Below are 27,772 nucleotides of genomic sequence, written 5' to 3' on the forward strand. Positions count from 1 at the left end.
ACACAATTATAGAGCCCATAAATATGCTCAATATGTCACTCATGAATTAATTGCCTATCAAAAGCAAAAAGGGATTTGTTTGTTTTTGTTTTTACCAATTTTTATCCCTTTAAGGAGATAGTAGTATTTATTTCAAGTTGTTTTATTTTGTTTTTGTGCTGGTGATAGAATCTAGGACCTTGTTCATACTAAATATAAACACTAGACTATATCGCTAATGTTCATGGGGTTTTCAATACCAGTTTATAGTTAAACATATAGATTTAACCTTTTAAAAACAATTCTCTGTTAGCAATTACCTATTTAATTAAAGTGTGGATTAGCTTATTGCTCATATAAAACTTTTTGTTGAGTTTTTAAAACAAACAGTACAATTCTACATAGACTCAAATTTTATCTGTTAAACTGAAATTTAATATTCTTTTATTTTTAATTGCATGCATTTGATTTTCCTATTTCTTATGATCATGCTTGTAAGATAGGAATCTGTTTAATTTTATTGTAAATAACTGATTCTTAGATTATCTACCACTTACTATAGTTTTTTCATTTGTATTTACAGCCTACTTTCAATGAACATTTTTATTTTTATAATATTTTTTCAAAGAAAGTTTTATCTCTTATTTCAAATGAAAACAAAAGCAAAGTTAAAAACAACATCTGAGGTACATTTAAACTATTTTTCTTAATTTTCTCATGGAATAATTCTTCCTACATAAATATGGTTTTGTGCTCTTGTTTACACATTTTAAATTAATGTAATTCTAATTTAGTCTTATTTTACTATACTATGTAACCAAATAATACGCATTTACAAGTTCTTTTTGTATTTAATGTAATTCTCAGTGCCTTTTAATAAATTATCCATTCTTAATGAGTATGTATTAGGAATTTAGAAAAAAAATTTTAGTATTTTACTGTGACTTTGGTAAGTTTATATAGAAGAGGAGAAACCAGAAATGACTAAGTCTGTTTTGTATTCTGGCTCTAATATTTTTGTTTCCCAGAAATATGCAAAGAAGTATGATGTTATTGACAAGGTGACTGCCTTTACTTCCTGCTAGCACATAAAGGACATATTTTTGCCTCAGAAGTAAACGATTTTCTGGTTGGTCTAGCAAAGTTTGGCCCCAGATATTAATGTTCTCAGTATACAGGTTCTAAAGTTCATATGTGACTCAGAAAAAAAAATAGGGAGGAGATACACCTGCTATATCAGTTACCTGTGTGGTACCCTAATCCTTGGTTCTTTGCACTTCTGTGTAGGCATTGCCTCTATTACCTGTGACATATTTCCCTAGTAGCTTCTGGGTGGGTTCAATCAATGTTCTGCACTGGAAGGATATGGGGAGGATAAGTAGAGAACTGAAGTTATGGCTTTTCCCCCTATCTCCCCTCCCTAGATTGGTTTTGAAAATTATAACTATGGTCAGGGTTGCTGGCCAATGAACTTCAAACGCTAAAGGGTTTTTTCCTCGCTTTGAGAATTTAGATCCATGGCATAAGTGCCTGCCTGGCAAGCGTGATGTTATAAGTTTGATCCCCAAACTCATTCCAGTATTTGCAATATTGCAAATGCTAGAGCTTTTATCAGTTTAGTTTAACATTTCTCTTCCCAGGTCCTTTTTGATTTGGAGGAAGTATGGGCTATTAACTAATGTTCTTTCCTGAGTGCTTCATCATTCATTTTTAGTTCCTTTTCTTGTCAATATTCTGCTCACATTTATGTAAATATCCCCCTCATTATATTCTCTTCAAATTTATTTTTATATATACCATCTGTTTCGTACTAGGACAGTTAATAATACATTTAGCTTCACAAGATGACTTGGAATTGTATGGTGATTATATCAGAGGATAACACAATTGACTGTGAATTTGAAAGGTTTTTATAGTACCCTGTGAGCACTAGATGGATCTACTGGTCTCTGGCCATGACTTAGGGATAGGGGAGAGAATTCCTAATAAAGATGAAAGTTGAATTTACTTTATGCCTAATAAAAAGTTGATATTCAGATTATTTAATTGAAATTATTAAATTAGTGTTTTTCTTACAGTTGAAAATTCATGGGGAATTTACATATAATACACACATTTTTATACAACTACTGTATTTTTGAACGTCAAGAAAAAGAATGGCATTAAATTTACAGTGTATTACACTATTCATACTCAGTTTTTATCTACTAAATATATTATAACCTGACTGACAATGGCAAATCAAAGGCTCTAAATAGAAATATATTTCCCTCAAGTTTCTTTGTGGTTTTAGCAGTATTTCTATTATGGAGGATGATTTATTATGCTTTATTAATTGGAACTTTCTTAAGTAGAAATGCGACTCATGATAGGCAACTGGCGACAGACTTTTGACGTTGGAGAAGGGAACTGGCACGAGGGTTTAGGGAAGGGAGATGTGTAATTACTTAGAGAAAATGTTAACATATAGTAGATCATATACTAGGGTACCAAACACACTTTACCATCTTTCATTACCAACTTGCATTAGTAAAATTATGCTAGTGTTTAAAAATACTTTCCCCCTATACTTTTGCTAGTAGTTATTGCAACATGAAATTTCAGAAAGAACATGGTCTCTTACTTAATTTATAATAGCGTCTTTATTTTTAGTCTTTGCTATCTCACTTAAACCCTGGTTCACCGTGATTCTCACTCCCTCTACTTCCTTTCTCTGTCTTTTTATCTCTTTATCCAGTTTTCTCTTCTTACTACATTCCCATTCCAAATGTTTTTTCTACATCATGATTTTCTTATCACTCTGCATGTGTCATGGTTTATGTTTGTGTCCCCCAGGCCTCATGAGTTTGCATTGTTCATTTGTGATGGTTCATTGTATAGTGCTTGGATTGATGGTGTCAGTGCTCCACCCACATAGGGGTGGGGCCAGGATATGATGTAATGGCAGGAAGAAGGTGTGTTTTTCTCTTTGCTGGTTTGAGTTTGCTGTTGGCGGCCGCCATGAACTGCAGCCCAGCCATGCCTGCCTGTCTTGGAGACAACTGAGTGTGGACTGAAACCTCCAAAAACTGTAAGAAATAAACCTTTCCTTTCCCAACTTTGGGCTTCAGGTATTTTGTCTCAGTGATGAGTAAAAAGTAACTAATACAGCATGGGACCTATTCTTTTAATTCATCCCATGCTTTACTGCTTTAATTCATTTGGCTCTCAGCTTATAGAATTTAACCAAGAAGTCTCCCCAGACTTTCTACTCTATTTATTCCTTTTTCATCTGTCTATCTTTGTATCTATCTCTCTATCTATGCATCTTTTATCATAGTGTTCCCCTCCATGTGAGTGCAAATTCCAGGACAGAAAAGACTGGGTTAGCTGTGACCACTAACTGCAGTGTCCATACATTGAAATGACCACCTTTTATTTTTGTATAGTCACTTGTAACATTCAACAATTTCATTAGAAAATATAGGGTCTATGATAAATACAGGCAAAATTTAGAGTTTGGAGTGTTGTAGAGTGGATATATATAGGCATGAGGAGTCAAACTCTAAGCCTCATATTGTCATATTGCCAGGCAGACACTGCACCACTGAACTATATACCAAGCCTTATTTTTTAATGGTTTCACTTTTTAATCTTCTTTAAAAATTGAAATATTACATAGACATAGAAAAACATATTCAGGTATCCATATTTTGTATTATGTATGGCTGTCATTTGTTTATTATCATTTATTTGTAATATGCCATCATATGAATTTCATAGTTGTTTCCAGTTTAAGGTTTTACAAATAATACTGCTATAAACATTCACACACATTTTTTGGTAAGCATAGAAATTTATTTCTGCTAACTTTATAGCAAGGAATAAAGTCACTACCATATAACAATTGTGCATTTTCACATGAATAAAGGCTGTTTTCAATTGGGTTGAAAATATATTTCTACCAGTTAATTTTAAGAGTTTTAGTTCCATAAGCTCATCAGTATTTGGCATTAGCAATTGTTTTGATTTTCAGTCATGTCTATGTATTTAGATAGTACATTGCAGCTTTAATATAAATTTCCCTAATTACTTCTGAGGCTGAGTAGTTTTTTTATTGTTTTAAACTTTTGAATATCTTCCTCTGTGAAGTTCCTATTTATATCTGTCGGATACATTGAAGATTTTTTTCTCATTCTGTTAAAAATAAAATTTGAGAAACATAGATCAAAACCATGAGATAAAACTGAGGTGCTCACATTGTAAATGTGTCAGTTATCTCCAAAGTAATCTTGGGTTTTAACTAATATTGCTCATATTCCAAAAGCATTTATGATGAATGAATAAAACATGTTTACAGAGTAAGAATAGGGCTAATAAAACCCAAGAAAAACTTGAAGAACAGTAATGTTAGAGATGTCCTAGTCTATTTTCTATTGCTATAACAGAATACATACCATAAACATGGCAATTTATAAACTGTAGAGATTCATAAGACTCGCAGAATTGAAAGCTGGTAAGTAGAAAAATACAGCATCTGCATGTTTAAGGGCTTTATTTTTGCATAATAACATAGCAGAAGGGCAAGTACAAAGACAGAAATAAAAAAGGAGCTGAATGCTTCTTTTTATTAGGAGTCAATTGCAGAAAGAACCACATTAAATCATTCATGGGAGTAGAGACCTCATAATCTAATCACCTATAAATAGGTCTCTCCACTTAATACTGTTACAATGGCAATTAAATTTCAGTATACGTTTTGGAGGGGACATTCTAATAATAACATGAGAGACACTTTCCTACAACGTACCAGGATTATTATGAAACTGTAACAATCTACATGATATAACATTTTGCTTTTATAGACAATAGAATTGAAGTCCAGGAAAAGACGTATGCATAAATGAATACTAATGATACACTTAGCACTGAAGAGCAATGTGGAAATGAATGTGTTTTTAATATAAATGATATTGTGTCAATTACATTGCATGTGGAAAAAAAACAGATTTTTTGAGATCGGGTATCAAATTTCAGTTTAGTTTGGGCTGAACTCACTATGAAGTCCAGGTTGGCCTCAAAATTGCAACAATTTCCATGGCTCAGCTTCCCAAGTGCTGGGATTACAGGCATGTGTCAGGATGCCCAGCCAAAAAAAACAGCATTTTAACCCATACTTTATATCATATGCAACAATCAGTTTCAGATAGAAGGTAGATCCATATTCAAATAAGGCAATACAACTTATATAAAATGATATAATACCGTGTCAAATGGCTAAGAGCAGGCTGATATTTCTTGAAAGAGCAAAACTATAGAGTAGAAGTTTTTTGCTGTTTTTTATTGTTGTTGTTTTTTGTTTTTTTTTTTTTTTTTTTTTTGTTTTTTGCTACCAGGGATTGAACTCACAACCACGTGCTTGCCAGGCAGGCGCTTATGCTGCTGATCTAAAACCCCAGCCCCTAAAGTGGAAGTTTTAAAATTAAAGTATACTAATATGATGAAAACTTCTCTTTATTAAAATTCCTAATTAAATAAATAAATAAGATAGTTCACAAAGCAATAGTGTACAGTTACAATTCCTAAAACAAATTCATGTTTAGAAAATAAGAACAACTCATAATCTGATGAAGTTCTCTTTTCAAATTATGCTTTTTGTTTCCTAGCTAACACTGTTTTGCCGCAGTTAACATAGAATTTTGTTGTATAGTTTGTCTATTTTATTGCTAGCATGATTTCTGGGACTGTATTGAAAATTGTGATGTTATTAATTATAGGATATATAGAAAACTATTTTGTGATAATTTAATACATAGATAAAAAATATTTATCAAAATATAGTCTACATGCATTAATTGATTTTTAACAGGAAATTCAGTAGCTCACATTTTAGTGTTTACTAATATATTTTCTTGATGATTATCTTGCAATTGTATCAATTAAATTAAATAATAATTTTCTCAGATTTTTTGTTTCCTATTCTGCTTCTATATTTTGAAATGAAACAAGTTGTTCTGATACTGTAAAAGCCTGGAATTCTTACACATCATAAAAGATTTCCATAATTTATTTGTTACTAATCTTTTAAGTGGTCTATCAGATTAATAATGAAGAAAATAGGCTATATTCTTCTGGCCACAGAAAAACTATAAATTCTTGAGAATCTAATAAAAAATGTCTTATAAAGTAACTTTTACACATTCAAAGAGACAATGACTTCAATTGGTTTGATCACAAATCAATTGCTTACAGTATCCACTTCCATATCTTGTAGAATGCCTCTCCCAGCCAAATGAACAGAACAACATTTGGGAGGAGTGTGTGTTATTACGAATGTATCACAGATTATGGTTATTGTAAGGGTGTGTGATCAATGTATTTGAATTTATTCTTGAAAGAGAGGTGTAATGTGATTAGGAAATTACTAAAAGTGCCTGGTGAATGTATTGGTCGATTAGAAAGGCTGTAGGGAGTTAATAAAGAAGGCAGACTGCTGGGTTCTGAAGCCAAGAGACCTCAAAGTCACTAAGAGGAGATTGGAACTCTTATAACCTGGTAACTCATTTACGTATGAGTGCTTACTTTGGCTAATATGTGATATATTTTCAACCAGTTGAATTAAATCCAACATGGAAATAAAAACACAAACCTGCAGCTCTCACTGTGATTTAAGGGTCTGATATTTCTCTACAATTTGCATGTTTTATGTGGTGTTTAGTAACTGTCAGCTTGATTCAAGCAAACTTCATATTCCTTGAGTTTGAACATATCGAATGCATAAAATTAATAACTCTCTAATAAATAAACTCTGATTGTTACACAGAACACTTCTATACGAAGGACACGATGTTACCACTAAATACAGCTGTGTGGAGTCAAATCGGAAAACAACATGGAGAGGCCTCTCAGGGCAAGGTCACAGCTTTCCCTGCCCTGTCGTTGCCTGCATTTGCTTCCTGAATTACATTAGCCAGAAGCCCACAGAAAGGAACTTGAACATGTCCTCTTAATAAGAACTGCTTTGATTTAGAACACAATTTTAAATGCTTTGTCTGCATTCGGGGCTAACATCCTCAGGCAGACATTAAGCATGCTGCCTCTCCTCATCCAGACCCTGTCTAAGTTGCCACTTACATTATTTTTCTGCAAGACCTGCAGTGCCTTGTTGACATTGTTCAGGGCATGAACTCGTGTAGATCCTTTTTCTTTTGGCTGCAAAACAAAAGAAATAGTGTTTGCTGCCCAGTGGAGACCAAAAATCTACTGAAAACTAAACAATTTATAAATTCTACCATTAAGTTTAAATATTTTACATTAAAATGAAGATAGACTGTGAGACATTTACATAAGCATTCTAAAGGATTTAGAGTAATTTCCGTTGGAATAGAGCTTCTGTAATATGAACCAACCACTTCTAGGACATGAAAGTACTTTTTTTTTTCTTCCTAAAGCCTATTTAAGGTGATAGTCCCATCATTCTATAACTAGTGTTGCTTTATTACAAGAACATCAGTTACAAAAAAAAAAAGAAAAAATCAGCATAATATGTAAGGACATTTACCAGTGAGATAAGTAGGCAAGCAAACTTCTCCACATTTTAGGGGACTTTAAAAGAGATGCAAGTCTCCTAAAACTGTAAAACACCAAATCCTGCTAAAGGAGACAATTTAGATATTATCTTAAATGTCCTGGTCACTGAAGCTCAAAACCTTAATCATCTTTGGTTCCCTAACCCTTATTCTCATTCTGAAGTCTTATCTCATCTTGTAATTTTTAAACTAACATCCATGTAGTTCATTATACATATAAATTAGCTTATCTGTTCTGATGTGGAGTGTTAGAAATCCTACTGTGATGAATCCTACTGTATTTATTCTCTTCTTCTAATTATATAACTTTCATCTTAAAGAGCCACTTCATTACTTCATTAGCTAATACCCAGAATTTAATTCCCTTTTCCTTGCTTCTCATTCATGGCTCCTCCCTACTTCCATACTATACATTTTTAACCACAACACTGTTGAACTAAGCCCACTGACTAGTCAAACTATTTGCACTATTTATAGTTCTCTTCTTTCAACGTCAGGGTGTCTATAGTTTAGTTAAGCGATGAACTGCAAAGCTGGACTACCTGAGTTACAGATCTCCCCTCTGGTACCTTTGTGCTATATGACTACTGGCAAAATTCTGTTTCGGTGCATTAGAGTTTCCTCACTTTTTAAAACGGAGTTAATAAAAATCAGAGTTCTATGTGATTATTGGGCAAATTTCCCACATTAACGTGTTATAGTTTATATCTGAATGTGTCCCAAAGCCTCATGCATTCATAGGTGGACACTTGGGTGGTAAGTGGAGCCTGGACATGCAATACACATCATTGGATTAACCCATTATAAATGTATAGCTAAATGTGATGTCGGAAGGTGAAGCCTGGATGGAGGGGTTGGGTCACTGGGGATGTGGTCTGGCACCATCTGTCTCCTGCCTTCCTCCCTTGATTGTGTCCTGCTTCCTACTATTAAGCCATGAGCTCTTTCTCCTCTGCCATGTCACCTTGCCTTGAGCGAGCACACTGTTATACTGAAAACACTACAGACTCTAAGCCAAAGTATTAGTGTCGATTATTGTGTCTCAGAAATGGCAAACTAATTAAGACATTATGAATAAATCACTAAGATTAACTCTTATCACAATATGTGCAATAAAATGTTTATTATTAATTTTAAAGTATTGGTAAGTATATAGCACTTCTAATATCTTTTGCAAAGTAAATATCCTAATGCCCACTATAGAAACAGTGAACCTGAAGTCAAGCGTTAATATAAAACCATACAACTAACAATTTTTGGGCCCAGGATCCAACTCTGGTCTGTGCCTATGGAAGGAGAATTTCCGTATTCCTTTCTCCTTCCTCTAATTACCTTGTGAATCCATCAACCAAGAAAGCTGTTTTCCTACTTCTAAAGTGTTGCTCCATATTTCCTATAGGTAGTCTTTTCTTTCTCAAGTAGTTCTACCAATGAGCACACTTTATCCCTTGAATTACTTGTTCAATTTCAAAAATTAAATAAAACATGTATTGCTCTGAATTATTTGCCTTGTACCCTTTATCAAAAGTATGCACATGTTGTTCTTCAACACTTCACAACTCTAAGGATAGACTCATGAAAATTAATCTCCTGATTTTCTTTTCTTTCTTTTTTTTACCTCTAGATCATCAAATTACCAATTGTTTGTATTTACTTTTTTCCTATACCCTATCACAAAGCCACATAAAGATAAAACATTATATCAAAAGCAGCATTTTTCATAAACAATCCATATATATATATTCACAATACATAATTATAGTGGTAATTGTAGAAATTTAACATTAAAAAGTGATTAATTAAACCAATCTTTGGTTAGTATATGGGCAAAAGAAAAATATCCTTTAGCCAAGTGCACAAGAATTATGACAAGATTTAATAATATTTTCTTGGCTGCAAACTCAAACATATAAATGTACACAGTTATGTACACACATACATATTTATCAGTACCACAGAAATTCTACTGTTAAGAAAAGCTGAAGGGAGGCAGGAGGGAGGAGAAAAGAAGAGTCCATAAAAAGCATTAAGATGTGTTACGCACATATAAAAATTTCCCCTGAAGAATGTAATCATTATGCACCAAAAGTAAATACTAATAAAAACAAAAATATTTTTACAAGTATCTAAAAAAGAAAAGCTTCAGGGTCACATCCTAAAATGGAAGCTGGTATGTTTCCCATTATGGTATTTGGGGAGTTATTTTAATTTTATAGTTGTAACGCAAATAGCCTCTTTTTAACCCTAGGGATGCCCGAAGTCAACAATCCAAATGCAGATGCTTCCAAATAGAATAATAAAATTTCTGCTCAATAGTATACATGATTCCCATTAGAGGCACAAAATTGAACTTTGTAGAAGATATTGGGATTCAAGACCAGGCATAGTGAATTGGATTCTGGAAGTTGGAAATTCATGACACAGGATATTCTGCTCGGTGGAAAAGGTTAAAGTCCCCAGACCAGGGCTGCCAGAACTGTGTCTGCGATGAAGACTGGATCACAGATTGTGTTAGCAGCAATAAGGGAGATTTTATAGTATGTACTGGCTGGCAAGGATATTTGGTGATATTACTCCTCCAACTACTCATCCCATAATTATCAATCACATGAATATTTTGATTGCCATTTTTTCTTCAGTACCTGATATTTATTAGGTTCATTTCATCTCTGGAAATACCGATACCTGTACCTGCATCTATATTTGTATTTAAGTGTATTTCCTTATGTTAATGAATATCTTAAGTCATTTTATCTATCTTGATAAAATTCAGTATTTTGAACATTGTATCTAAATGAACTATATTGATATTATCAGGATTAGTTTGGGTGATAGAAACATCTCCATCCAGGAAGTGAATGCAGAGCACCACAGAGCAGAAATTATGTGCACATATAGAGGTGAAAAATTAAAATCTCGTGCATAGAGTCAAAAGAGGTTGTAACAGAACATATCTAAACACTTAAAAAATATTGAGATTTATTTATTTCCACATTGGAGTAAAAGTGTGACCCCAGATACAGAAATTAGGTACACACTTATATGTTGATATCTATTCTCTATCTATCTAATTACATGTTTGCAAGTGTGCATATGCACAGGCATACACACATATGTGTGTATATATACATATATATATTTCATAAAATGTACATATATAATGTTGACATATTCATAGGATAGGAATAATATGCAAATATTTGTCGACCCAGTGGAATTAAGCCTAAGTGTGTACAATGGCCTTAAATTTAATAAAAGCAAAATACTCAAAGACAATAAATGTAAACTTTTAGAACTTCACTTAGTGTGATTATTTCAGGAAATCATCAAGTGGTTCACATATCAATACAAGATTATATTTCTTAAAACTTATCAAGTTTAAATTTAGTAATATATTAAGCTCAGATTACTATCTTCATTTTAAAATTGAAATCATGAAGTATATGCCTTGAGAAGGGATGTCATGATATATATATATACATACATATAACACAGAAAATAACAGTATAGTCAAAAATAAGAGTTTTATGAGATTTCAGAAGAAAGAGAAATTAGCATAGAGAATCTGAGAAAGACTTCACAGAGAGGCAAAAACCAAAGGATCTGAAGCACTGCTAGAATAGACAGAAGTTCAGAAAGCAAGACAAAGGATGTGGTTTTAGCTCAGACAACATGAGTGCCTCCTGGCAAGGTCAAGGTCCTGAGTTCTATTCCGCGAATGAAAAAAAAAAAATAGGCAAATAAATATAACATAGGTAAAATTCCAGACATATCTGATAAAACAAAGACCAATCTCACCTAGCATAAGTAAATTCTAGAAGGTAAGGTATCAGAGATAAGACTTTTTATGGCTTTCCCTTTCAATGACAGCTAGAGTTTGTATTTTATCTATAAAGTTGTGCGGCATGTATGTCTGTGTGTGTTTTCACATGAAGTTGTAGCAAAGAGAAAGAATCAAAATACTAAATTATCAGGATTCATTTTATATGTGCAATGTCTGATTAGCTATATTTAGGAAAACCATAGCAATCTAAGAATAAGACTCTTAAAATCAAGAAATTTGGATATAAAATCATTCCTCACATTTAGGAGAACTCTATCAGGGGAACTAAGATTTATCCATGACTTCCCTATCCTTTAAACTTTGTATAAAAATTGTATCTAAAAAATAAAATGAAAATCATATCTATCTCACAGGTATGTTCAGAAGTTAGATAAGATAGCAGTTTTAAAAAATGTCACATTCTCATTACATATGTGGCTGTGTATGCCTATACAGTACTTTATTGCAATTTTCCAAATCAGTTGTTTCTCCTTGTAAAACCTAATACTGGTTCATTATAAAATAATCTCAAAAACCACAGAAGCACAAAGATATAATCCAAAAAAGCCTTCATAATGACATTTGATAAGGTAACATATATGTAAAAGTTAGTAATGACTATTATTTTACATAAATTATCTTACTAAAATTTTACTTTGTTTTGCATGTGATAGACTATGCGAAAGTGAAATTATACCATGAGATTATTTTATTTACAAGTAAATTCCCTATTGTCATTTGAATCAGTACATGTAAATTATTCAATTTTATTATATTGGGTAAAACTAAACCTTTGAATCTGGACTGAATTTCTAGTAAGGTTAATATAAAATATCTGCAAAATAACTTCCTACCAGTTTTTGCCCTGTTAGGCCTTCAAGGAGGTCCAGGAGGCGTCTCCCATCCTGCAGGTCACTGAAGAGGTTCTCTATGTGCTGCTTTCCAAACTGAAATGCAAAATATTACCAGTTAAACAATGTGCAGTGGCTTCCAATGGCTCACTTTTATAATTGTGCTTTTTAAAAGTTACAACTATTTTCAGGGATATTTAATTTATCTAATTAATAATCTGCTAATGGCACAGAATGGAAAAATATATTTCAAGTTCAAAAAAAAATACATCATTAGTTCAAATCCCTTTGAATTGCTTTTTATTAGAAAGTTTCAGAGATCTATAATCTATATTATCTTATTAATCCAACTTTGTGAATGCTGATCTTATAAAGGTGAAAAAAGTAAAGACTTAAATTATCATACAGATCATGGTAGGAGGAGAAATAAACACACAAATAAAAAAGACCACAGATATTGTCCTGGAGTGGACATATAAAATGTAAACATTCTGGGCATATGGAAGTACAGTATAAAGATAAGCCAGAGTGTTCAACAACGCTGTCACATACACTTCTTTTCTTTGCATATACATTTTGTGTACTACTTAAGAATGACACCTTCTCATTTTGGATAATTCGAATTAGAAATATCTGATTTAAGTAGAGTTGAAATAAATCTCTGAAAGTGTTTTTCTTATTTCTTCATTTCTTTGCTCAGAAATCATACTAAGGAATAAACAGTAATAATGGCTAATATTTTTGGAGTAACTACTCATAGGACACACAGCAATAAGTGAGTATATTTTATGACTTTTGTAACATTCTTGTGAGGCTGGTACTAATATACTCAACATGCAGCAGAGATAAAGGTTTGAATGAATGTATGGTCTTTGTCACAAAACTAGAAGCAGGTAATACCAACACTTTTGGTTCAGATCTGCTTACTAGAGCATTCGTTCTATCTTACAATGTTGCTTCCTTTGCTTTTTTTACTCTTTTACTATCTTTCTTTTATTTCTTTTGGTATTTATTTCTTTTGGTATATTCTCTTTAATATCTTCTTTTCTGCTTAAAAGCCTACAATCTCATCTTACTAAATCATTGCTAGCTTTTTCATCAATCAGGTATCTATAAAGCCCACATTTACCAGTCACAGATACAGATGTGTGTGTGTGTATATATATATATATATATATATATATATATATATATATCAATAAATCTGAGCTAGGTGCTAGAGCATACACTGTTTGATCAGACTGATTTTACCTCAGATTGTACAGAATTTCTTTTCCAGCAGGGAAAACATTATTTCTGAAAGGTAATGTCATATAGAAATAATAAAAAAGAACTAAATAAAAATAAATGTGAGAACTTTCAGTTTTGAAATCAAGTAGTATTTTCCCAAAATGTTACATATTGGGGCTCACAGTTTTTGAGTGACGGGGCTCTTCTCATCTGTTCTTTGTATTACATACAACTTTGAATTTCACTTCTTGACAGGAAATCTACAAAATACCTGGTTCCCAGGGAAAAGACTTCCCTGATAAGTTTAAGACTGAAGACAGGGAAGTCTGACTCTCCCTACATCCAGAAAGTCTTGTCAATGATAAGTGCTGTCCCTACTTGAATGACTCACAAAAAGAAAATATGGGCAAGCAGAGAGCATATCTGTCCCTGTGTGCTGGTGTTGGAGAATCCAGCCACACACATGCTTTGACAAAGTTAACTGCAAGATATCCTGTTGAATTCTCCAAAAATAGCTGTTTTTTTCCCTCCAAATTTGTAGGGGAAAAAGAAAATCACAAAAAACACAAAAAAGTTATAAAATTTTTAAAAGCAACTTTACTATATATAATGTAGTGGTAAAACATAAAACAAAAGTCCCAATTTTAAGAAATGGTAAACAATTTTTTTACTAATAAGTAACAACACTAGATGTGCATTTTCTAATAATGTTATCAAGAATCTCATATCTAACTTAGAATAACTTGATATCTTGAGCATAACAAGCTTTTTTCACTTTTTATTTTAAAAAGATTAAGATAAAAGAGGACATAACAAAACACATCAAAACAGAACAATTTAAGCAACATAGTGTTTCACCACAAGACAACCCAACCTAACAGTAGCTACCATAATGTCTCTTCTCTTGAAATATGAGTATACCTTCATACATTCTAGTAACAAACATAAAGAGATAGTATAAAACCATTCAGTCTCTTTGCCCATAAAAAATGTTGTTTATACTATCACATATAATAAAATCCAATAAGATATAACATGATAAATCTGATGGAGACAGAAAAAAAAACCTTGGTAGGACTTCAAAACAAGATGGTATTAAATCAGCACTAGCTATTACAATGTTTTCTGTTCTTCAAAAGCTGTGCATGCCATCACAGACAATAAAATCAAACAACTCAGAATAAAACCATTTTAACTAATGAATGAAAACATTATAAGGCTTCAAAGCAATATAATGGGGAATCACTGTTATCACATACTTTTATGTATTCTTACCATTTGTTACACTCGGGAGACTATACGGTATTTATACATGTGAGTTTGATTTATTTTGCTTATGAGTATGATCTCAACCTGCGTCCATTTATTTATAAATTTCTCAATGTGACCCTTATTTACAACTGAGTAGTATTCCATTGTATAAAAATACCACCACTTTTTTTATCTATTCCTCAGTTGATAGACAATTAGATTGTTTCCAAGATCTGGCTATTACAAATTGTGCTGCTATAAACATGGGTGCACATATATAACTGTGGTATGATATTTTTAGTTCTTCTGGGAATATGTCTAGATGTGGAATAGCATTAATAAATGAGACTTCCAATCCCAGCTTTTTGAGAAATTTCCAGACTGACCTCCACAATGGTTGCACCAGTCTACACTCCCACCAACAGTGCAGGAGAGTTCCTTTTCCCCACAGCCTCTCCAGCATTTGTTGTTGGTAGTTTTCTTGATCCTGGCCTTTCTTTCAGGAGTGAGATGGAATCTCAGTAAGGTTTTAATTTGCATTTCTCTAATGACTAGTGATGATGAACATTTTTCATGTATTTATTTGTCGTCTTTATTTCTTCATCTGAGAATTATGTATTCAATTCAGATGCCCATTTTAGGATTGGATCTTTGAATTTTGGTGGTCTGATTTTTTTTAAAAAATTCTTTATATGTTTTAGACAGAAGCATTTTGTCTTACGGACAGTTCACTAAGATTTTTTTCCCAGTTTGTGGGTTTTCTTTTTACTATGCTGGAGATTTCTTTTGACTTGCAGAAACTTTTTAATAAGATGTGATCCCAGTTACTGATTCTGGGGAGTATTTCCCGTGCGGTTTGAGTCCTGTTCATGAATTCTCTACCTACCCCTATGTCTTCCAATAGATTTAGTGTTTTGTTTTAATATTCAGATCTTTGATCCATTTAGATTTTAATTTAGTACATGGTGATAGACATGGGTCCAATTTTAGTTTTTGGCATATGAGAGCCATTTTTTTTCAACATCATTTATTAAAGAGACTGTTGTTCTTCTAGTGAACATAATTGGCCCTTTTTATCAAAGATAAGGTGGTTGAGTGTGTTTGTAGTTCTCGTTGTATCTTTTAATCTATTCCATTGTTCTTCAGCTCTGTTTTTATTCCAGTACCATGTTGATTTTATTACAGTACCTTTGTAGTGTAACTTCAAGCCAGGGATTTTGGTGCCTCCTGCCTTCCCTTTGCTGTTTAGAATTGCCTTTGCTATTCTAGGTCTCTTCTGGTGCCAGATGAATTTTAGGAGTGATTTCTATAGATATATGAGGTATGTTGATGGTGTTTTTATTGGGATTGCATTGAATCTGTATAACAGTTTTGGGAGAATGGCCATTTCCACATTATTTATTCTTTCTATCCATGAGCAAGGGATGTCTTTCCATTTTGTGAGATCCTCTATGATAAGAACCTTACACAAAATATGAATAGATGGTCTTACCTCAATACAGTAAAGGGCATCTATAACAAACCAACAGCCAGTATCATACTAAGTGGCCCAAAATTGAAAGCTTCTACCTTTAAATCAGGCACAAGACAAGGATGTCCCTTATCACCACTCCTATTCAATATAGTACTGGAAATACTAGCCAGAACAATTAGACAATACAGATAAATAAAAGGGGTAAAGATATTAAATTATCATTATTTGCAGATGACACGATCCTCTACATAGAAAACCCCCAGACTCCATTGAAAGCCTCCTAGACATAATAAGTAAATTCATCAATGTAGCTGGATACAATTCAATACTCAAAAATCAATAGCATTCCTATACAATAACAAAAAAAGCACTGAGAGAGAAATAAGAGAAGCCACACCCTTCACATTAGATCCAAAAAAATGAAATACTTAGGAATTAATCTCACAAAAGAAGTGAAAGGCCTATACAGGGAAAATTATAAGATCATAATATGCTTTTTAATTGGATGAAGGTACTCAATACCTTGAAAGTGCTGGGGGATTATTAGAAGCCAAATTTTACAAATATAATTGAGAAAAATGTGGTTTCTGAATTTTTAAAACTGAATTTTGTATACTGTGTTTTGTCAGTTTTTCAAATAAAATCATATATTAGCTCACAATATACTTGGTTTTTTGAAAATACATATCCACGAAGACAAACAAAAATCTCTCAAACCAGGAAGGATATTGATGGAAAAATAGGTTTCGTTAAAAAAAGAGGAGCAGAGACTAGCAATGTTAAGCAAATTTTGGAGTACAGACCATAAGGATCATAAGGCATCCAAAACTATGAGAACCATGTTTGGTTTGTGGCAAGGAGACTGGACCAATTCTGACATAGCAGAGAGGATGTAGATGCAAGTAGAAGTCAATTATACAGACAAAAGTCTCTTATAAGGCTCCACTTAAAACTAGGTAGCCTTATATTATGTTTTTACATTATCTATTATGTCCATCCTTTTGATTTGACTGACTCTGTTCTGTTATGTCACATTTGGTTTTACTCTCTTCCAAAAAAGTAATAAGAATCGTGGGAGCAATAAACCCCAAAATGTGTAATAGTCATTGTACAAAAGAGAGGAAAAGAAAGTGCTCTAAATGATATAACTACATGTATATTTAAGTGTATAAGATAGAAAATTATATCACTGAGTTTTATTGGATCATTGAACAGAACTGTTTGCAGTATCATTGTTGGAATGTCCACTTTACAAGCTTTAATTTTGTGACTTGAACAATTATTTCTAAGATGACAATATGTAATCCATTAACTAGTGATTTCCTACTGTTTATTTTTTTCTGTAAATCTGTATAACTTGTACCCTTTCTCTGCTTTTTTTTTCTCCTTAAATAAAATTAAAAAAAAAAAAAAAAAAACTAGGCAGCCATAATGGAGAAGTATAAGTCCACGCAGTAGCCCCCAGATAAACTAGTTCTTGTAAAATTCTAGGTACAGATAAACATGTAACATGTTATTGACTCTACTATTAAGGTCACAGCTCACCTCTAATATGTTCAGTTATGCCCACGTTTGGTAATGCTGGTAACAATGGAAGGTGAGGAGGCAAAACAGACTTTTCAGTTACACATTTACTAAGACTAATAAATGTATGTCGCATCTGGGAAATACTTAAAAGCATTGAGTTCTTTGGCTCTTTTCATTATATGGTAATATTCAATTTAAAAACTCTTTCATTTTCTCTCCTTTCATCTTCATGATTTATTATGTCTTTTTGTCACATGTGACATTTTCTGTCATGAAAACAGTAACCTTTGCTTAAAATTTCATCTCTAATGGCTTCCTTGCAAAAGTATGAAAATGATTCTGTAGTACACACAAAATATTAAGCTTGTTGTGATTCATGCGCCCAGTGGCTTTCTGTGTTCAATTTCTTTCACAGCTAAAATTTTCTTTACCCAATGAATTTTGTGATCTTTTTATACTACTTAGCAGTTTAATGTATTCGCTTATATATTATATTTTTACTTGCTAACCCACATAATAAGTTAAAAGGAACAAAAACAAGACAATGATGATTCTGCAATATTGTCAGATGAAATTAAGGAATATAGAAGCAAAGAACATGTTCAAAAAGATTGGTAAGTGGCATAAAATTGGAAAACTCAAAGTGAATAAAATGAGATGACCGAAGTGCATGTGTGAGAAAATATTTTAAAGTGTACTGAATTTTGGGGGTTTTATGGGTCTTTTAACTTGAAAATGCAGAATGAGCAATGCAAATTTATTGTAGGTGGTAAGATCGCAATGATACTTCAGTGTGACCTTCTGGTTAGAGAAAGGTCAAGCCATGGATATGGCCATTGCTCAGAAAGCCATGAGGCTCCTTGGGGATTACAAATCTTTGGACACAGGAAACACCAAAACGGAATACAAAATTGAGGATTCAAACTTAAGTGGGGATGGCGGCCTAAGATCTCTCAAAAAATAATGAAGCTCATTGTAGTGTGAACAGGCATCTTCCACAGATGATTTTTTAAGTACAGGTTATAAAACATATTTATGTAGAAGGAAATATATTTTATTACAGTATGATATACATGCAGGATAGTACCTACATCTGAAGTGTACATCTCAATGAATCTTCACAAACTGAATATATTTCTATTACCATCAAGCAGGTGGGGAAATAGGGTATAATCAGCACCTTATGGTGTCTTAGCTCAAGCTTCTGTATATAAGCCCTCTCAAGAATGATCATTACACTGATTTTTAGTACCAGAGATTAGCTTTGCTTTGAAAGTTAATTCCAGTTTAGTATTGCATTTCAGAATTCTGATGACTAAAACATTGCTGGTGTATGCAGAAAAAAAATCAAAAGGAAAATGGTCACATCAATGAAATGCATTTTCTAAAACACAAGGAAGTGGTGTATTTCTGTGTATGAGAATGTTAGCTCTGTATGCAAAATGCCTTTGAATAAAATCCACACTCTGCAATATTCCAGCTATGTGGTCTTGGGCAAGAAAGTTAACCTCTCTGTGCCTTAACACTTTCATTTATAAAAAGATGCATTATTATCCACATTGCAGTGGTACTGTAAAGAACTATATTGAGCAATGCTGTATTTGGAAGATATGCTCTGTGGGCATTATCTATCATGCATTTATTCCAATTTTTTTAAAACAAAATAACCAATATTACAGAATAAGCAAGTAACAGAAAAGAAAACTAACTTTAAAGTTCTGACATGAAAATTAAATAGGCTAATAAATGTAAGGCGTTCAGCATGTTGCCTCTCATAGAAAATGTCCAATAAATCTAAAAAAAATATTCTTCCCTTTCTACTTACTTTTAAATATCATCAAGTAGAGGAACAGAGTACAATACCTTTTTGAGGGTCGCAGGGTCTTAGCAGGACTTGGGAAATTTTAGGAGAATTTAACAAGGGATGGTTCACAGAAATATGGGCAAGCTCTAATGATATTACCTAAAGGTACCTTTACTCCTATGCCCACAGCAATGAAGGGAAATATAATGATTACTGTTTCTTTGATACTGGGTGATGAATATAGCCACCGTGAAGTGAAGAAAGATCTTAACCTTTCTTTCTTGCTCCTTCTGATCTCTGATTAATGCTCTCATTGGTGAAATTCAACTGAGGGCCAAAGGGCAAGACAGTCTATTGATTCAGTCCACACAGGTAAGTCCCCAAGCAAAAAGACACAAAGTGCAGGCCCAAAGAAAATCCACACTCCAACCATGTGACAATTTTTCTTGGAGCAAAGGAATCACTGTCAGGGATGTCCATATTGGGAAATAGTTAAAAGCCGAATGTTCCTTGCTAAGATTTGCCTTTTATTTCTATCTCCAGTAATGTCATTGCAAAGAGCCAAATGTACCATGGGGACACATCTTCTTTAGTAGAGGTATCAAAGTACTACAGGGTTTCATGGGCTTTAACAGCTGAAAATTAACATGTACTTATTCATTATCCCTTGGCAGCACATATTTTAGAGACTTCTATATACAAAGAACAGCAGTAAAATCTGGCTAAAAGGATAATCAAAAAGAGCCAAGTTATTGCTTGGAGCTAAGAAGTAGACAAGAGCTAAGTTAGATAATATAATAGTTTTTCAATCTCTCCAGATACAAAATGTTATTTGGCAGTAACTCTTTATACAACATTATCACTAGGACCCAATGAGTATGTTGCACTATTAAGTATACAAGAAATGACTCAACAAGAGTACACAATAGAACTTTTAACAGGAACTACTAAATAGTTAATGGAAATCAAGTCATTATCTGTAAATGGTTTGTTATAAACCCAAAAGTGAAGTATGCCTAACTAGAGTCAGCATGGTTTATTGCCTGATCGGGTCTATTTTTAATATCCTTTTGAGGAAAACTACATTCTTAGATTATGCCCAAGTTTTCTCACCTATAATTATTTTTTTGTCTTTCTGAGACAAGTTTTCTGTATGAGTTCAGGCTGGCCTTGAACTCATGTTGTAGCCCTGTCTGGTTTCAAACTCACTGCCATCCTGCTACCTTGACCTCCCAAGTGCTAGGATGACAGGCATGTACCACCACACCTGGTCTCTCACGTGTAAATTAATAGATCAGTATATGTGCTGCCTAAGAGAGCACAAATTAATCGTTCAGTACTAATTCATGTTACCTCTATGCTGAAGCGAACATTAGGGTAAATAACTTTCTATTGTACATCACTTGAGATATCCTTAATATAATTCCCAAATAGCATCTTTAAATATTGTGGAAAGCTCATCATCCACAAAGTTAGTGATTTAGGCTATATTAGCATTAAACAGTCCCATAAATTGAAAATTCTGAAAGGTAACTTCAGTTGCTCAGTTGAATCATACAGACACAGTGATAACTCAGTTTAAGAACTTTGATTTACAGATTTGTGGAAGATGGCTGTGTTTATTTTGTGTGGGGAAGATAGCCCTTTTGTGTCTATTGCCTGATGCAGAGTTTGGGAATGGACATAAAATTTTGTTGAATGCTTTTGTTTGTGAACTGAATTGTTTGCATATAGCAACATTTGTGCACCAAGATGTTACTATATATGATTTCTGTTTGAGATAACCAGTGATGGAAATGTAGTTTATTTCTACTCTATCCCAATATTTGCCTTTATAACTGTCACCAGCACAGTATAAGTTTGGCAAGAGAAAGCACTTTGTTTCAAAGCTTATACATAAAATATCTGATACTTCAGAAGTATTCTGATCCATTAAATACAGAGCACATCAGTCTAGCCTTGATCTTAGCCAAAAGGCCAAGAAGACTTTGCGCTTCTGTCTATATTCAGTGTGCAGGAGAAATGCCCAGTATTAACACTCAGTTTCAAGTAAAATCCAGAGGAAAAAATCATTTTAAGGTGTTCTGACCCAAGAAGGACACTTTATGGTCCAAAAGGTTTCAAATATACCTTTAAATAATAGGGTCAAAATTAAATTATAAATGTGAACATTTTTCATAATCCGTCAATTAAACTGCAGCACAACTGCGTGTAGGCAATGCATATGACACTGCCTGTTTGTAGATTTTCCCATCTCCTACCCATTTGCTAATCAGCCTTGGTCTATATGTAGGCTTTTCTCCCAAGTCTATGATGAAGAACAATGTATAGGTAGGTAGTGCTAAATCAAAGAAAAGGGAGAAACACCACAATTTCCAATGCCACATAAGATAGAATATTTACAGAACTTTTATACCCTGAATAGCTCTGTTTCCTTGAACTACATGATATTTCCAATTCTTCAGTCAAATATTTTCAACCAGTGGCAATTTAATATGAATCAATGCCATATAATTAAGAAGACTTTAGTAATAAATACTGAATGTTAACTCTATCCTAGAACAATTCTTTGTATATTACATGGCTTGTGTTAATTAATTTTCATGATGATCTATTGAATTCATCTTCATTTTAAAGATGATAAAACTAAAATGCAGAGACTGTAGGTAACTTTTCTAAACTTACAATTTGAATAAAGTGCTAGATATGAATCTAAACTTGGCAACCTATCTCCATATTTAATCATCGTTCTCTACTTTGTAAGTGCTATTCAAGCTAAGATTGTTTGAATATTATATCATTTGGAGTTGGAATTAAATTAGTTTTTCTCGTTCATTTTATAATCTTTTTCAATAAGCCAGGATCATCTTACATCATTTATTCTGTTTATTGGCACTTCACTTTCCATAAATCAAATACAGATATAATTTAAGAAAAAGTTTACAACTTTTAGGTTGAATTTTTTTACTATGTTTATGTTGAACTTTTAAAGGAAGCATACTAACACAATGGTAACTTTATATGTATGCATAAATATTCTGCAAATTCCTAAATTCTCATGGTTATACCATTCAAATTTGGAGGTTCAGTTAATTCCCAAGGATTCTAATATACCGACGCACTCACTAAGCATAGTAAATATTCCTCCAGAGCTTCAAACACATTTTGAATGCCAAATTTATTCTCATGCTTTTTGCAAAGCAAGGCATTTTTATATTAACTCAGTTAAAATAAAACATAAAAACCTAGCTGATATGAATGCTTCCTTATAAATACCTAGGTAATGTAAATAAAAATATAACAAATATAATCCTTAAAATTGATGAGGATTAAATGAAATACAGTAAATAGAACAATAAATTTTACTCTTTTGCAATTAGTTCTGCAATTTTTCACAGATCCCTCAAGTATACCAAGTTCTATCTGAATGTCTTTCATTCATTGTGGATGAGTATCATGGAATACTCTATCTGAGAGCAAATATGTCTTTACTTAAATTTCAAACTTAGCATCATCCTGTCATATGAACAATATGGATAAATTACCACTTTGCTTATTGTTCATGTGCTAAAGGAGAGGATCTGTTAAATTGCTCAACTAACTTTTATCAATAGTATTCATATGCTACATATTGTCACAGGCACCAGGAAAATTGGGAAGATAAAAAATTAAAAAGATATTGGCTGTGATTTCACAGCTTTCATCACAGTTATGAAGTACGCATCAAGACAAATATAGTTATGGTACTGTGTTATATCCGTGAAAATACTGGTGATGTAAGTTTGAGGATGGCACAAATAAAAGAGCTATTTTCTTCACTGGAGAGAATAAGAGAAGCAGGAATTCCACAACTAAGTCAAATAAAAACAGTCAACAAGTAGATATAGAAATGGGAAGCAAAAGATAGCGCAAGGACCTTTAAATGCTAAGGAGTAGATATATTTGATTCTATGAGCCATTTAAGTAACTATGATCAGCCAGCTGTCAGAGCAGAGAAAAACCTGAGGGGATGGGATGAGACTAGACAGATGAAAAGACCATTTACCATGCAGATGACTTTGAATACATGGTTGATGGCCTTTTCTTTTCATTTGTTAGAACACTGTTTCTATACCTGAAAACCTCTGACTATTTTTACATTAATATTTGGACTCCTGTATAAACATTGTTAATATGTTTTAGAAAAGACTAATAAGCCATTGTTTAGAGAGTATTTGGATATGTAAATTTTATTTGGTAAGGGAGTCATGTTGTCCAGAAGCATCTACTCTAAATGGTAGATTAACTACAAAACTGTAGCAAATATTTCATCCTTTCCTGAATTCACGCCCTTTGCAAGGTAGCATTGATACATTTCTTATATCTATTTTCCAGCTTCTCCAGTCGGGTTGGTTTTGACTTGCTTTGACCAATAGGATGCAGTGCAAGTGATTGTATTCCACTTCCAAATAATAGGCCTCCAAAGGGCTGGAACACTTTGCTCTCTCCTTCCTGAGTCTGCCTTCACCATAGGAGCTCACAAGAGCCAGACTGCTAGAGAATGAGACATGTGGAACACAATCAAATTGCCCTAGGTGTCTCAGAAGAGGTTGTCACAGAACAGCTGACAGGAGATTTATAGAAAAGCTCAGCTAAGATCAATAAAGCTTTCTCATCAGTAAGCAGCTAATGGAGAGACCTGAGTAATCCTAGCAGCCATATGAAAAATGGTCTGGCCATTATTTGAAATATTATGGTAAAGTTTGTAACCAACTGATATTTCAGGTACCTTGTTACACAGAGATACCTATTAAATACACATATTTATATATGAATGCTTATTTCTACATAAGGGAAAGCAGTATAAAAACTTACACATTATAAAGATGAATATTTACATAATATCATTTTAAAGGAGCCATAGGAGTTTTTGTGAAAAGGCACTTTAAGCTTGAAAGCCTTCCGACTCAAAAAAGTTCTACAGTAAAGCAGTCTGTATAGTCTACGTAGCATTTACAATTTCATCTTTCAAAACGAAATAAAGTCCATGTATTTTTAATTTTGATTTTTCCTTCATGAATAAAGTAATAGGGTAAATATTAAAATATTGGTAAAACTCCTATAGTAAAAAATAAATTTCAATTCTTCTGTTGTAGTTATTTATTGTATATACAAAACTAATACATTTCTTGCTTAATATATTCATTTAAAGTTCTTTGAGAAGTTACAAATTGTAGACTTTCTTCTCACTCATTTTCTAGATCTTTACACTGCTGCCACTTTAGATAACAGTTCTTGTGATGGAGGAAAGGGGAAAGGAAGAAAAAAAAAATATATATATATATGTTAAAATATTTATACAGTTTCTTAGTTCATTGAAAAGAAGGGTTTGTGCTAATATGGTTTGCAGAATATTTCATGCCTATATCTTGTACTCTGAAAAACAATTATGAATATAACAATGTACAACATATTAATTTTTGTTACTCTACTACCCTTTTGTGAAACTGTTTTATTATTTTTTTATTTTCTTGTCTCTTTAAATACATTCCTGTTTATCTTTTTTCTCACTTCTTCCAGTCTATTATTCAGTTATTTTGAAAATAAAAAGTATAGTGATTCAAAATAATTCTCTGTGAAATAAAACTGTCACCTTTGGTTAGTATTTATAGAAAATTTTACTTCTGAATAACAGTCAAAGAAATACTTAGGATTTTCATTTTTTTCTTACAAAGCCCAGGAAAAAAATGAAAAATTTCCAGTAAATGGATTAGAAAAACTTAATGGGTATCTGTCATTTGAAAAACAGCAAAACTTACCTTTAAATCTCTTTAAATAGAAAATTTTACTGCAAATTTTCTGTTATTATATGGTTTAAAGTTTAAAAGTCTCTCAGTAACTCACTTTTATCAACACCAAATATTAGCTAATTGTAAATATTACTGGGAAATACATTTTATTTCAGCAGAGCAGCAAAAAGGAAATTAAAGTCATCTGGTTTAAAACTATAATAATTACCACATTTAAAAAGGTGCTCATTTACATGATCTATATGAACTATTCTTTTGTCACTTAGATTTAAAAATTTTAGGAATATAATACCAAAATTTATTGAGCCTTGCAATAACAGAGGCGAAAATTTTCTTCAAAAATCTTAAATAAAAATGGTAATATATTCATTTCACTAGATTTCAAAATTGTTTTTTTCTGATTTTAAAATCAGTAAGATTGTCCTTTAAGAAACAAATAGATTTTAAAGACTACTTTTCCAGTATCAGTACATGGTTGCATTGTCATATAGCTTTGCTTCAATTCTCAAAGAAGCATATTTTAAGCTTAAATATCTTTTTATACAGAGAAAGGCCTCACACATGCTAAACATACAGTTAACCACTAAACTACATCCCTAAACAAGTTCTTTCTTAGAGAGTTTAGTTATTGACTCAGAAATGTCTTCCTTTTTGTGATCATTATAAAATTTACTCTGCTTGTTCTTATAAGGAATTTGAAGAGAAGATACTGCTTTTCTGATTTTTGGAGATGAAAATATTAAGACATAGGACTCTTAAGTAAATTCATGTAGGTATTTAAACTCAGACTCAAAGCTATTTTCTCAAACTCTCCTAAGCTGTCATCTCTACCCCTATCTCCATTTCTTGTTGAACTTGTTGAAGCTCATATTGTGAACATATCCATGTATAATTCACTCTTTTTAGGTAAAAAGATAAAAGAAAGAAGAAAAAAGAGTATACATTTACACACACACATGTATATGTACATGTACATATATATATATATATATAAATATACACATACACACAAGATAGATAACTATACTAATAATCTCTGTTATTTCATCAAAAAGAAGTTTGTGCTCTCATTGTTTGATTGTTTAATCATTTTTTCAATTCTAAATCTTGTAATTGGAAAAAACTAATTTGTAGATAACAAGATGTAACATGTTAACTAGTACTCATTTCCTATTATTTTGTTTTGAAATTCTGTGTCATCATTTTTATTTTAGTTGCTGCTGTTTGCTTTTTTTTTTTTTAAAAATGAGCCTTTTATGTTGATATACTCTAAACTGTGCCTCCATGAAGAACATGCAGTCACGATCACTTTGGTTGTACCATCAAATGGTAGACACATAAATTAATGCAGATAGACTAGATGGCTCCCCAAATTCAACCAGTTAGGGAGCTTGGAAATTGTAATCAACCCTCAGCTATTTAGCATCAAGGAACACTGGGAATTACTATGACACTGTCATTTGATGGTTTATATTCAGTGTGATATGTTGTTTTGAGTACAAATATTTAATTGCAAACGTATATGAAGCCTTTGAGCTAATAGTGGTACTAGTGCCTGTAATCCTAACTCTTAGGAGACTGAAGCAAGAGGATCATCATGAGGTCAAGGCCATCCTAGTCCACCTAGTGAGTTTAAATGCAACCTGAATTATATATTCAGATACTTTATAAAAAGGGAAAAATGGCCTTTCATATTTATGTCATTGACCTTTGTTGTTTATGGCCATTTCCTGTTTCTTCCTTAATTTTGTATGCAATCTATTAAGAAAATAGTTAAATCAGAATTGATTCATTAATGCACACATGGAAAAATAATGCAGAGTACTGAATACTGCTATGTACTTTTGTTCACAAAGCAGGCATCATCCTGTATAGTAACACTACAGTCTTCTCGTAACATAATCTTAACAGCTCCTTAGAGACACTTAAAATATACATGATCATTAAAACAAGATTTGTTTTTCATAGAGTCTTCAGTGATTAAATTCAATTGGATGGCAAATTAATCTTTAAAAAAAACAAATGAGCATAATAAAGGAGAAAGTTAAAAAAAATTATGCATTCATCTTGTATTTTTATGCGTCATCCATTATGAATCAATTGAAGTATAACATTTCTCAAATTTCACAGATATATATCCATTCAATTGGTATACACCAGGCAACACATGTCAATTGTGTCAATGAAAATGAAAAAAAGTTATATAAGGACCTAAAACACATACTTTCAGAATATATATAAACAGCCATAATAATAGAACAGCTGGCCAATTTTACCTCCTAATGCCTTCCTCGGTGTCTTCTAAAACTCTATTTAGCTATTATATTTATCTCTTAAGCCTTGGCTACCAGATTGCAAGATACCCTTAATTAAAATATAAACATTAATTTAAATGCAGTCATAACAAGATAAAGTTTTGCTTCCTACAACCCCTCAGACTAAGATCATCTGGTTACTATTTTGCTGTACAGTAAAA

General features: G+C 32.4%; 1 protein-coding gene across 15 annotated transcripts in view; it reads right to left on the reverse strand.

Annotated features, from left to right (window-relative positions):
* Dmd (dystrophin) overlaps nucleotides 1-27,772 on the reverse strand; it is a 2,110,831-nt gene that overhangs the window by 1,644,210 nt on the left and 438,849 nt on the right. For all 15 annotated transcript variants that reach the window (XM_063242792.1, XM_063242803.1, XM_063242804.1 and 12 more), the window contains exons 3-4: nucleotides 12,225-12,317; nucleotides 7,093-7,170 (exon numbers count right to left, since the gene is read on the reverse strand). In XM_063242792.1, coding sequence (XP_063098862.1) covers nucleotides 7,093-7,170; nucleotides 12,225-12,317 — 171 coding nt within the window. The remainder of the gene's footprint in view (nucleotides 1-7,092; nucleotides 7,171-12,224; nucleotides 12,318-27,772) is intronic.

Source organism: Cavia porcellus, unplaced genomic scaffold (assembly GCF_034190915.1).
Source record: "Cavia porcellus strain 051 isolate PalLab524CR breed Dunkin Hartley unplaced genomic scaffold, mCavPor4.1 scaffold_33, whole genome shotgun sequence".
NCBI lineage: Eukaryota > Metazoa > Chordata > Mammalia > Rodentia > Caviidae > Cavia > Cavia porcellus.